Raw genomic sequence first — 12568 nt, forward strand, 5'->3', positions numbered from 1 at the left:
GTCAGGCCATAGAAAAGCTGGGAGTGTCAGCAGGGGTTATAATACAAGAGTGCCCTAAAAGGCCATCCTTTCCTTTCCAGCAGGAGGATGTTTATGGCTGAGAGCAATAGTCATGTGTTTGTAATGCTTTCTTTGTAATTATCTGTTGTTACAGCCAGCTCCTGTGTGTGCGTACTTGCATGTGTGTGCGCGTGTGTATTTAAATTAGGTCGCTGCCCGTTTCACTTAGTTCCCGAACCGGAGTGTTTGCCAACTTAGGCACCAACTAACACTTTTATTCTGCTTCCCAGAATGTGCAGAGGTTACGTACATTATCTAAATGGCCCAATGTTCCGTGTGCTTATTTTTCTGCCTTCTAGTACAATGCATCTCCTCCACTGTGTGTTGCATCTCCAAGCAGCATTCACAGGGTTAGGCGGATCTCTAAGGCTCGGTGTCTAGAGAGACAGCTCCGTGCATCATCTTTTGGCACTATCTGATCTTTGATGTAATGCTGTTCAGAGAAAATGATCCTTGTAACTCATTTATGGTTTCAGTTTACATTCTGCCCTCTCACATGACCAGCAACACCTGGGTGCAGAGTGGCTTTTGAGGGAGATTCTTAATAGCACCACTTCAAAGGGTATTTGTAGAAATGAAGTGCATGCATATGCACGTAAATTCTTCTTGTATTACAGTACTAGGTTTCACAACCTCCCAGCCAATTAGGCAGAATGGAACATGTACACACGCAGACACACACAATTACTGAAGAGAGATTATGAAATACACCCCTTTGTTGCTCAAAGAATTAATTATGCAGGTCGGACACCTGCTGCCCTAGTCAGCGTTCCTGACTGCAAGGGGTGGGCGCCTATCCTTGTTAAGTCATAAAAGGGCCATGTGTGTGATTCTTTAAGCACACAGAACCCCACCAAGGATAGAAAATAATATTATAATTATGATCGTTAACAACCAAGCCATGCAACATCTTCATAGCAGGTTTCTGAGAAGATAGTTAACCAATTAATTAAGCAGCATATATGTATGTGGTGTACTTTGGCTTTGAATAAAGCCGTGACCTTGCCTTCAAGGGTCATTCTCATATGACAGTCTCCCTAAGGAAATAGTGACAAAGACAGTAAATGAACAGAGGAAAATACAGACTTAGAAACAGGTAATAAATACATATACTTCAAATTTTACACGTGTATTAGAAGGAAACATGTCAATTAGATTGATTTTGTATGTGGCCCATATTTATGAAAAATAGCAAGTTTTGAAATGAGAAGTTTAAAAGTGGTTAAAGAATTTAAGTGATAATCTAGTTTGCATTTTTTTTAAGGACCTTGTATGAGTGGTCTCTCATTTCCCCCCTCATTTTATTTTCCTAATTTGGATGCCAAGTAATAATCATAGACAAGTTAATTGCCTTATAGACTGAAAACAATGAAGGTATTTTTCATGATGCATTGTCCAGAGAGTAAAGCAAGCCTCGAAAGAAATATTTAAAAGGCAAAACCTATGATCATTTAATTCTCAACTTGTATGCTGTGATAGACAATTGAAACTTAAATGTGCAACCATCAAATAGATTTAAGAGAATCAGTAAGAAATAGTACCTTTCACTACAAAACTCTATTTAAATACATAGTGGGTTTAAATATATTAAATGTACTTCAAAGCAAAAAATTGGTTTTACCTGAGTTGCTCGTATATATCTAAATCCATATGGATCATGATTAGTGTATTTAAACCAATGTAATTTTTCATGTCAGTTCAATTGTTTTTAAACCTAGTCGTTAGTGAGATAAATGTAGCATTGTAGAAAAAGGTGCATTTAATATATTCAGTGACAAACATAAACACTCAACCTTTCTCAGAATTCAAGCAAAACATTTGTATTCTCCAATTTAAAACAATAAAATTTTCTTCTCTTCTATATTTTCACAGTTTTCTTAATTTTGAGGTTATAGCTTCTCTGATTTCTGACTTCTAGAAGAATAGTATTCTAGAGGGTTTTGAGGATTTTACTTGAGCAAGGAAAAACAATTGTTTATTTTATGTATGGAAGATAGTTTTAAAAGAATACATATTTCTCTTGTGAAGATTAAGGCAAACTTTGGCTTACTCATTTAATAAAGCAACAATTTTAAGATATTCCCATACGTGTATTACCCAAAACGCTTGCATTTCTGAGATGCACATGACCACCACCACCAAGAGAGCGAGAACTCAGCAAAGTTTAAAAAGGAAAAAGCAAGTTTAAGTGGTCTTAATGAAAAACACAAACTTGAATTAGAAAACTAAATGAAAGGAGTACAATTAAAGCCATATGTCCACCTTTGGAGCATCAGTTGACAAGTACCAAGAACAAACAGCTTGAGGGGCTGGCAAGAACAAGTGGACTCCAGAAAGGTAGATCGACTTATCCCTGTTTTCTGATCTACCTACTGTTGCACTCAGAAGCCTCGATCATGGGGTCATTGTCAGCTCCTAATATTCTGAACTAGGTAAAAATGTGACGGCACAGGAACCTATGGAGTTGCATTTGCAGTGTTACTATTGTGGCCCCTGAAAGCTTCAGGGAGACCTCGTGGCCATAGGGGCGCTTCCCCACATGGGGCTTACCTTCTCTCTTCCTTGACTTGCATCTGGCAACTATCAAATGCCACCCCCATTTCCTGTCTTGACAGCATTACTGGATGTTTTGGTAAATGTTGGTTTTGTTTGTTTCTTAGTCTGTTGGTACATGTTCCAATGGCTGTTACATTTGACATAACCTATAGGTTTCTTTCTTTTTTTTTTTTAATTGCACTTAAAGCACACTGTATTAGTTTGCTAGGGCTGTCAAACCAAAGTACCATAGACTAGGTGGCTTAAAAACCAGAAATTTATTTTCTCACAATTTTAGAGTCTAGAAGTCTGGGGTCAAGGTGTCAGTGGGGTTGGTTCATTTCTTCTGAGACCTCTCTCCTTGGCTTGTAGATAGTCAACTTCTTCCTCTGTCTTCACTTGGTCTTCTCTCTGTGTCTGTCTGTGTCCTAATTTCCTCCTCTTATAAGGACACACATTGCATTAAGGCCCACCCTAATGACCTCATTTTAACTTAATTACCTTTTTAAAGACCATATCTCCAAATATGGTCACATTCTGAGGTACTAGGGGTTAGGACTTTAACATATGGATTGGAGGAGCACAATTCAGCCCATAGCACACACTTTTCAAGTGATCTATTAAAGGGTCTACCACCCCTGCTCTCCCCCATGCCCTAGGTTTGAGCTCCTAGAAGGCAGGAACTATATTTCTCTTCTTGCACTCCCAGAACCTAACCGTGTCCAGCACATTGCAGGTGTTTCACAAACTCTTGGTGAATGCATGCGTGGACAAAGGTATTCTAAGCTATTTGAGAGCAAGAGTAATGATTGTCATAGACCTTTTCTCTTAAGTCCTTCATTTTGGAGTCTCCGAACACAGGTATAAGAAAGAACCGAGCTGTAATGTAGTAGCATGTATTTCCAATAATCTACTACCCTTTTTCCAGAACCAAAAAAAAGAAGTGTAAATATCCCCTTTAGATACTTTGTCCAGGGATATATTAAGTTCTTAGAGACCAGCCAGGTAGGTTTTAAGAATGTCACTGAGACTCATGTATCCCTACCATGGAAGAATGTACCAGAAGGCCAGAGTGATATTTATTTTTCCTAAGGTATACAATGATTACTTTATGATACAAACACCAGAAAAATGCTAATTAGAAATGCCCTTGGTCAATTTGTGGCTAAATTAATGTTTCATAAGGACTAATTTGAGGTAGGGGAGGAAGTTTCCTTAGTTGTAGGTTTTGCTATCAGATACTCATATTCCTGAGTTCTTTGGCAAAAAATCAGTGACTCTTCCTTAAGAAAAGGAAAGTTTTTGGAAAAACAAATTGTGAGAATAATAAGTTTAATCACTTCTGAGAGGCAAGCTATTTTTTCCTACAAATCAGACTTGGGTGGCTTTAGTATTGATGCTTTGAACCCGGAATTAAATGCTAAAGCAGTGTCATTTTGTTAAAATGGATTATCATAGAAAAGTACAAGAACGCAGACGTAACAACAACGTTTACTTGATTTTGCTTTTCGTTGCGTCCATGTGCCTACTAAGTTTTTACACATATTTTTATCAACGTATTGTTTTGCAATGAAACTTTATTTCTCGCTAATATGGGTAATATTTTTAATTGTATTTAAAACATGCCTTTAAAAGCAGTAATGTAGAGACATGATCATTTTGTATCTATTTATAGTAAGGGAATTTACAGTTGATCCCAATTTGGGGTCTCCTAAAATTAATCTCTAGCTGGGATATTGTGTGCTGTGACTTTTTTTAAGCTGTAAAAAAAGCTTGTGTATTTTAGATTGCAGTGTTGTTTTCTTCACCCATTTCTGGTTAAACGGAATGCCAGGGGTGGCTATTTGTCCCAAACAAGGCAGATAGTGGGATTTTCCTAGGAGGAGCTGGGCCAAGCGGGGGGAAAGCTGAGCTAGAAGAAAGAGGTTGGGGTTGGGGGAACCACATGGCCCAGGAAGCAGACCCAGACCAAAGTCAGAAAGTAGCTCTAGTTCTTGCAGGATGGGCTCTCAAATATTTAAGACCTAAATGTGTGTGGTGGCTGTGGACTGGCGTCGTTTTCAAAGAAAGGTGGTAGGCAATTTGCATTCTGGGATAATTTGAGGGCATCAGGATAGTGGGAAGAACTGAAGATTAGAATCTGGAAACCTGGTTTGAGTTTGAGACCTATCCTACACTGATTGTGTGACGTTGGGCAAGTTGGGTGACATTCTTGAGTTTCAGTTTCCTCATCTGTAATGATAAGACCTATTCACAGGCTTATGGTCAGAATACATTAGGTAATGTGTGCAAAACTGCTTTGCGAACACATTATGGGATGTGCCATAAATGTTACTGGAGTAGAGCAAAGATGGTTACTGTTAGACTATTCTAAAGGATCGGCACAGCCATCCCCGTTGCCTACCTCACACCCCCGACCAAATGGATTGATGGGGACATTGAGCACTTTGCGTTAGCCCAGCCATCAGGCTGCCACACGTGGTGCTTCCCAAACCAAAAACGACGTAGACGCCTGTTTGTTAACCTAGTAATTCAGTATGATTCTTAATATTATTTATTAAATGTGAGGCTTATTTACAGCATTTAGAGAATCAGATCTGGAGGGAATCCTTTCTGATTTCCTCCCCTGCCTTCAAGCAGGGCTATATCAAATGTGAATTAGCCCTGACAGATGGTTGTTAGATTCTAAGGTTTCACAGTTTTCCTCTCTAAATTCTTTTAGTAATTTAACAATTCTTATACCAAATTCTTCCTTAGAGGTGGCCTAAATCTGTAGTTGTAATTTAAGTCCTAACCCCCTACTCCTTTCTTTACCAGGGATGGAGAATAGCGGGTCAGCAACCTTATGATAATAACCCTTTGGATATTTAAAGAAGAATTCCTCCATCTGCCTCACTCTGCCTTGTCCCAGCGCTGCCCCCACCCCCAAGTTCATCAGCTAGTATTCTCAGAGTCATTCATGGCCATGCTGCCCACCTCCCTGCCCCTCTCAGACACTTGGCTACGTTCGGGCGGCTGGGCAGTGTTGTCAGTGGCCACATGGACTTGAGGAGAAGGCAGGCTGCTGCTTCCCTTCCTCCTTATGCTTTGTGCATAATCTTGAGCCTTCTAGTAAAGGATCAGGGTACCCCTAACAGTGTTTGGTGAGTGCTGGGCACATTTATGTCATAAAACATGGAGTTTTGCAAGGATGCTCTAGGGTTGCTTTGAAAGTTAGGCCTCCCCAGTGCCTTAGTTTTCTCAGCCAGTCATGCCATGAAGCTGCCACTTTGTGTGCTGAAGATAACGTTGGTTGATCTCTCTGCTGCATTGGACTTAGTCTTGGAAGACATTGAGCCCAGCTCTTCTGAGTGCAGTGTACCTTCAGAAGCACACTAACAGTCTGAAAGAGTGGATGCGCTTCCCCAGCGCTCTAAGTTGCAATTGTAAAGTAAGCGACCTTTGAGGAGAATTGAGCTCAGTAAGCTGATCCCATGTGGTTTCAGAGTGGATCCTGTTTTGAATCTGAATGTGTGTACTTTTATGTCTCTATAGGTTTATTACCCAGAGCTCTCTGTCTGGGTCAGTCAAGAACCATTTCCAAACAAGGAAATGGAGGGAAGGCTTCCTAAGGTGAGTGCTAGCTGCCATTTTGTTAATGTTTTGTCAATCTAGAAGCAATTTTTTAAAAGAAATCAGTTGTTTCTTTCTTATTTTAATATCCATTATAGTTTACTACAATAATCCATTAACCTGATACTATTATGACCTTGGAAATAACATACACTAAAAAAAATACTTGTATCCTGAAGTCCTATGAATCTTAAAATTCACATTGTCTTCCTTTCTTGACAACTCCAGAGTCCAAAGCAAATTTTCATTTAAGAATCGTAAAATCAATTTATCAAATGTACGTTTTACAGAATTTTAATTTGTTTATTCCATTCCTGGGTAGATAAACTCAAATATGATGATCGAACTAAAGGGTGTCTTAAAAGTCTAAGATGATGACAGTTTTGTCTGGTAATAATGCCTGAGTGTCTGATAATATTAACCATGAAACAAAACAGAAAGAACATAAAAAACTATTATATTTTTTTCTTCTACTTTTTAGGCCTGAAAATATTTTGTATAAACATGCTTTCATGGTTCTGACATCTTAGGTGTGACAGTTTTCTGCCTTAAGAAAATTTGTAAAATTTACATTTTAGATTTTAGCACCACTTCCAGAAAACAAACAAACAAAAAAAGCATTTACCAGTTTTTACTGTAGATACCTTTGGACTTTGCCTGTTAGGGTAAATATCTATTTGACCTTAAGCAGGAGGATTGTACTCTTTACCACTGACCTGCTGATTTTGCAATTAATAAAGAAAAATAGAGTCCATTGAAAAAATTTCCATTTAAAAGTTTCATAAGTGTAACTGATCAATGGCGAGGCCTTCCCAGCTATCACTGGCATTTCACTGTTTGAGAAACTCTCTTATTTACCCTGAATGGTTTTAGCAATTCCCTGTCTCTTACTGACAGGCAGAATTTGAAGAGATTGGGTCAACTGGCAGTTTACAATGAAAGAAAACAATTCTAAATCACTTTTAAATTTTCCAGAAAATTTCTGAAGGTCAAGGTTGAAGTCATTGGCAGGAAAGTAAGTGAACAAAATGATTTTGGCCCTGCCTGAGTTAGACTTGTGCTGATCTTCTTCAGTAGAAGTCACAGTGAGCTTAAATACTGGAGCTTTACTTAAAACACACGCACACCCCACCACCTCACCACCCCCATACCCCCATACCCCCATACCACCATACCACCATACCACTAGCAATGGCAGTCTAACTCTAGACATTCTTTACCAGGCCAGCTCAGGCCATAATTCCCCTGAGCAGCTGAGGGTAAGACGTGATAATGGAAGGGGCCAGGGAGAGTATAGTATTTTCATTAGTTCCTCCCTCATTCAGGCATCCAGAGGTCCTCTCTTTGGTACTGGTGACATCAACCAGTAGAGCAAGAGTAGGCAAGTTTCTCAGTGAGGTCAACAGTGTCTCCCTTTCCTCTTGGAAGGCCAGTCCAGGTTCTAGGCCTCGCCTACATTAAGGCATACTCTAGGTGGTTGGTACAATGGATCCTGGGATTCAGTTCTTCTGTTATTTTAAGTTCTTTCTTCTCTAAATTGTGAATAGTATTTTAGGCATGATATATTTTTCCTTTTTTCAGCAGTTTCCTTCTGGAAAAGCACATATTTGCATAATCATAAGAAAAATAATCTTGACTTACTTGGTCCAAGGCACATAACCAGGGGATTCACATACTAATAGTCATCAGCAGAGAGGGCCATCCAACTGGAGCAGATCAGCTCTAGGGGCACCCAGGAGAACTAGCCTGTGGGAACCACTGGACACATCTGTTCCCCCTCCTCCAGTCTTCTAGACTACTCAAGTTCCTCAGTCCTCTAGGCACCATTCTGTGCTGGATGATGGCGGAAGATACGATTATTTTTGCCTGAATTCTTGTAAGGCCTGACTTCTGAAGCAATGAGACATCTTTGTGTCTCCTCTTCAAAATATCCCCTCCCCTTGCTGCAGAAGCCTAAAATTCCTTCAGTAAGGGTCAGAAAGATCTCCTGAGGGACAGGAGATAAGGACTGAAATCTAGTAAATTCCAGCCTCCAAAGGGAAGATTCTCAGAACTTCACCTCCCCAGGAGCACCTCTCCCCACAGGCATGTTGGGTTATGGCCCTTCCAGGTGCTTCAGGAGCATACCTCCCTGCGTGACTTACCTCCATTGCCTTTCCGTTGTCCAAGTATTTGGGTGTCTCCCATACAGCAAGTTAATTAAGGGCAGGATGGGCAGGGACTGTTTCTGTCTCTGTTTTAATCTCTGTCGGCTTAATCTAATAGAGTACTCAAGCCGTAGTAGGCACTCAGAACATTAATAGTAAATGAAGACATGAGTATTTGGGAGCCTCAAAAGAGAGAAAAAATAGTAAAAATGGTAAATTCAAATCTGAAACAATCTCCTTCACTTTTTTTTTCTGGAAATGCCTCTCCCCTAATTACCCAGTTCCCAGCCAGCTCTTCGTTTCATTTTCTTGTGTATTTTCCATGCAGGTGAAAGATTAGTAAGACTGAGACTTTATATAGAGACAGACTTATGTTCTATATATTCCCTTTTGAACAGAGTAAGTCTGAACTGAAGTAAGCAGTTTTAAGGCCAGCCATGTACAGAGTCTGGTTGTTGAGTGGAATAGTGTTTATGAACTTTTAATTCTCCTTCATGGCCTATGACAATTAGCAGCCATTGAATTCTTCATTTGTCCCAAACCTAAGTTTGTCCTATCTTGAACCATGCTAACTGGTTGATGGGGGAGGAGAACAAACATTATTTTAAAGGGAACAGGATTACAGTGGATTTCTTTTTTTAAATCCTGGGATTGTATGCCAAAATTTTGAGACTGAAATAATTTCCACAACTGAAAGGAATTGCTGGATATAATGCTTTTGGAAATTTATCTAGATTCTTAAGTATGTGTGAGTGATGAATTATACTTCAATTAATTTTTTTGATTTGGTCCTATTGGTATTTAATGACACCAAAACAACCTCTAAATCACAATCTAAGACTGGAGCATTAAAGTACATACTGAGTGGATTTTATATAAATCCTAAAAATGTTGTATGCTCTCAAAGTCTGAGAATTTTAAACATAAAATTTAGGCACACCAGATGTTTACTATGAAAATCTGTACAGTAAATAAGACTTCTTAAAGTCGAATTATCCATTCCATTTAGTTCGCCCTGGGGCTGCTGAAAACATTTATTCGGTTTGAAGTTGTTTGGAAGTTCCTGACTTCTGAATTCTTCTTGAAAAGAAATTCAAATGCAATAATTTATAGATCACAAAGCAAGAGTATCACTTTAATCCAACTACTTACATCAGGTCAAATTAGCTTATTATAAATGTCCTATTAGAACATGTCACTTGAGCAAAAAAGAAAAAGGCAAAAAAGATCTTTTAAAATCGTAATGGATAATTTTTTCCAAGAAAACTCCAGCAATTAATGGTTTGGCTCAAAGGGAGACTGTTGTCAAGTCACCATTTTCATATCTGATCGGGGCACACATTCTATTTGTGGCAAAGTAGGACTTTTATTTTATATCATCTCTTGGCCAAATGGGCTTCATTGTCCTGTCCTGTTGCTATGTGGTTCTGGTGGAAAGTGTCGCCCCATGGGTACTGGACGGATCGTCAGTCACACTGTGGGTGGATTATTCTAGTCAGAAGCACAAAAACCTTACTCATCAGGATTGTGAGGAGAGACTTAGAATAGCCCCTGTCCATCTGAACTAGCTGAGTCCCACTCTCTTCAGCCCTTGGTTTTACGCTCTCCTCCTCTTTCCTACAACCCTGCCCCAACCATACACTATTTCTCTCCAAACACTCCCACCTTTGGAACCCACTTCTGTTTCTGACTGCACATGGACTGTGTCAGTTGCTTATAGAATAAACCATATATAAATTACATTTGTGCAAGTTGTGATATGCTTTTAAATATTTTTAGTATATATTAGAAAAGAGACAACTATGCTTTTCCCCACAGCCATGGAACTCTTTAAAAAAAATATGTTAACACGCCTACGAGCACCTCTTACCTAGCCTCATGTCAGGCCCTAAATGGTACTAGAGTCAGAAACCTGCCTCTGGGGAATGCTGCCTCCCAGATGGCTGGGCACAGCCGTTAGAGAAGCACTTGATTCTACTGAAGCCAGGGCAGCTAGTATTTAATTACTTCATGCCCCCACAGACGTAATATTTACATTCAGGTGAACTGTGTTTAATATGTAAACTTGGTTTGCAAAACATCGGGAGTTCAAGGATAAAAGGCAGGCGGGAGGGAGAAGCAAAACTTTTCAAATGGTTTCAGAAGCATGACTAAGTGTGTCTCTCTCTTTGTGTGTGTCTGTCTCTTTGTGTGTGGGTCTTCCTGGTTTTCAGGGAAGACTTCCTGTCCCAAAGGAAGTGAACCGCAAGAAGAATGACGAGACCGAGGCTGCCTCCCTGACTCCCCTTGGCAGCAATGAACTCCACTCCCCAAGAATCAGTTACCTCCACTCTTTTTAATCGTAACACCTCCATTTGTATTACATATGGTGTATGGGTATTGATGAGGTCATGGTATCATATATGGGATTTTTTTCTGTGTAAATCATCAAGTATAAGAAGAAACTATGGGACTCTGAGCCCTGCTTTAGAGAATTTACAGTGGACAAATAGGTATCATCAAACCAGTTTTTAATCATTCTGACTCTGTGAAAACGCTCAGAATTTCACACTGTGAATCCACGTTTACAACCCTTACAGGTGGGCCTTCAGGCCTGGTTCGCTACGACGTCTTCCACAACTCAAACTCCCACTGCTCTCACACAACCGGTCCACTCCTGCCTTTTCACTCACACAGCTCCAGACTGCTTCTTGCAGAGGCTGAGTCCCCTTTTTTTTTTTTTTTTCATTTAGATGTAACAAGCCTAGTAGTTTATGTTCATCAATTGTCTGTATATCTCTATATTTTATCCATGTACTCTTTTGATGTATAGAAGTAGTTTGAAACTCATTGTTTCCTTGTGGTAAGTGACCGAGATGCTGCCACAGGACCTGAGACACTGATGAATGGTGCTATTTTGGACTTTCAACATGCTCCTTGGCGAGGTAGCTCTGATGGAGTTATTTTTTATTTCCATGTTCTAAGAAGGTGTTGGTACTCTGTTTCCCTGAATGTTGTTCTCTAGACTGGATTGACTTGTTTTCCTTGTGTCTTCAGTGTGGCTTTCTTCTTCAGCATTGTAGGTTGAGTGAACGCTACCAGAGAGGGTGTGAGAGACTCACGTCTCATTGGCTGGCTCTCATGGACACGCCGTCACTGTAGTGGGAGCAATCACAAAACTGTAATTTACTTACCAAGTCTCTTCCTTTCAGTAGCCTCGCCTGCCTAACTTAGAGAAAGAAAAGCAATAATTTGACAGGCGTTTTTAGGTGTCTCTTTTGGTTCTTTTTGTTTGAAAGGATATTTGGGAAAAAAAAAGGGCGAACTCTTTTTTTTAATAAATGCCCTCTGAAAAAAAATCCAAAAAAACTGGCATCTAAGTAGGAATATGAAAATTATACCCTTCCTGAAAATTAGGTTGGAAAAATGTCTTTACAAAATTAAATTGAAAAAAAGGCAGTGCGCTCTTTTTTCGGCAGTTTTGATAAGCAAGGTATAGATTTTACATTTTTGTCCTTGCTCCCAATGAAATGGATAAACAAAAATAAAATCAGACAATACCATCTATTCATGGAATGTTGTTGTGTTAGCCAGTCTGAAAGCCCACCTTAATTTTTATATAACTGTCTTTTAGCTCTTCCTTTTACAGGACAGGCTTTGTTCTGAACTGTTGCGCTTCTGACTGTTAAACATCGATGATGCATGCGCTGCACTTCTTCGTTCTCTTCTCGCTCCCCCATTGGCCTGAGTTTCTCGTGCATTCCCCCCCCCCCTCCTTTGTTAGAATAGGTATATGAGCTGTGTAAATAGAGCAAGAAAACAGTATTCTGCATCTGTGGCATTTATATAGAGTTGCAGTTGTGTACTGCTGAAAATGCAGGCTTTTGTAACAATGTGATCTTTACTGATGCACTCACGACAAGTACCCAATGTATTTTAGCTATTTTAGTAGTATTCGTTCAATAAATATGCAAGCTGTAAGGTAACTGGCTTGGCTCGTCATTGGAAAGGCCTACTTTTGAACGCTTTCACAGGGTCGTGTTAATTCATCTGTTCTCAGAACCCCAAAAGTAGACCCAAGGGCAAATATCAAAAGAGAGAGAGAATCAGCTCTGCCTTTCGTGCATTTTCCCTTCTGAAGGTTTTATGGGATTAGGGGCTAGGCAGTGGCTCATTGGGATGGTATTTGTGGAGCTGCCTCTGGATACAAAGAAGAATTAAACCAAAACCCTTTT

The 12568-nt window shown here is 39.6% G+C and overlaps 1 protein-coding gene across 5 annotated transcripts in view; it reads left to right on the forward strand.

Moving 5' to 3' along the window:
* The window catches only part of NREP (neuronal regeneration related protein), a 28363-nt gene extending 16044 nt beyond the window's left edge, over window positions 1-12319 (forward strand). For all 5 annotated transcript variants that reach the window (XM_070234452.1, XM_023617869.2, XM_070234453.1 and 2 more), the window contains 2 exons: window positions 6130-6207; window positions 10568-12319. In XM_070234452.1, coding sequence (XP_070090553.1) covers window positions 6130-6207; window positions 10568-10693 — 204 coding nt within the window. In that variant the 3' untranslated portion in view covers window positions 10694-12319. The remainder of the gene's footprint in view (window positions 1-6129; window positions 6208-10567) is intronic.
* The last annotated feature ends 249 nt before the right edge of the window (window positions 12320-12568 follow it).

The sequence above is a fragment of the Equus caballus genome, chromosome 14 (assembly GCF_041296265.1).
Source record: "Equus caballus isolate H_3958 breed thoroughbred chromosome 14, TB-T2T, whole genome shotgun sequence".
In the NCBI taxonomy this organism is placed as follows: domain Eukaryota; kingdom Metazoa; phylum Chordata; class Mammalia; order Perissodactyla; family Equidae; genus Equus; species Equus caballus.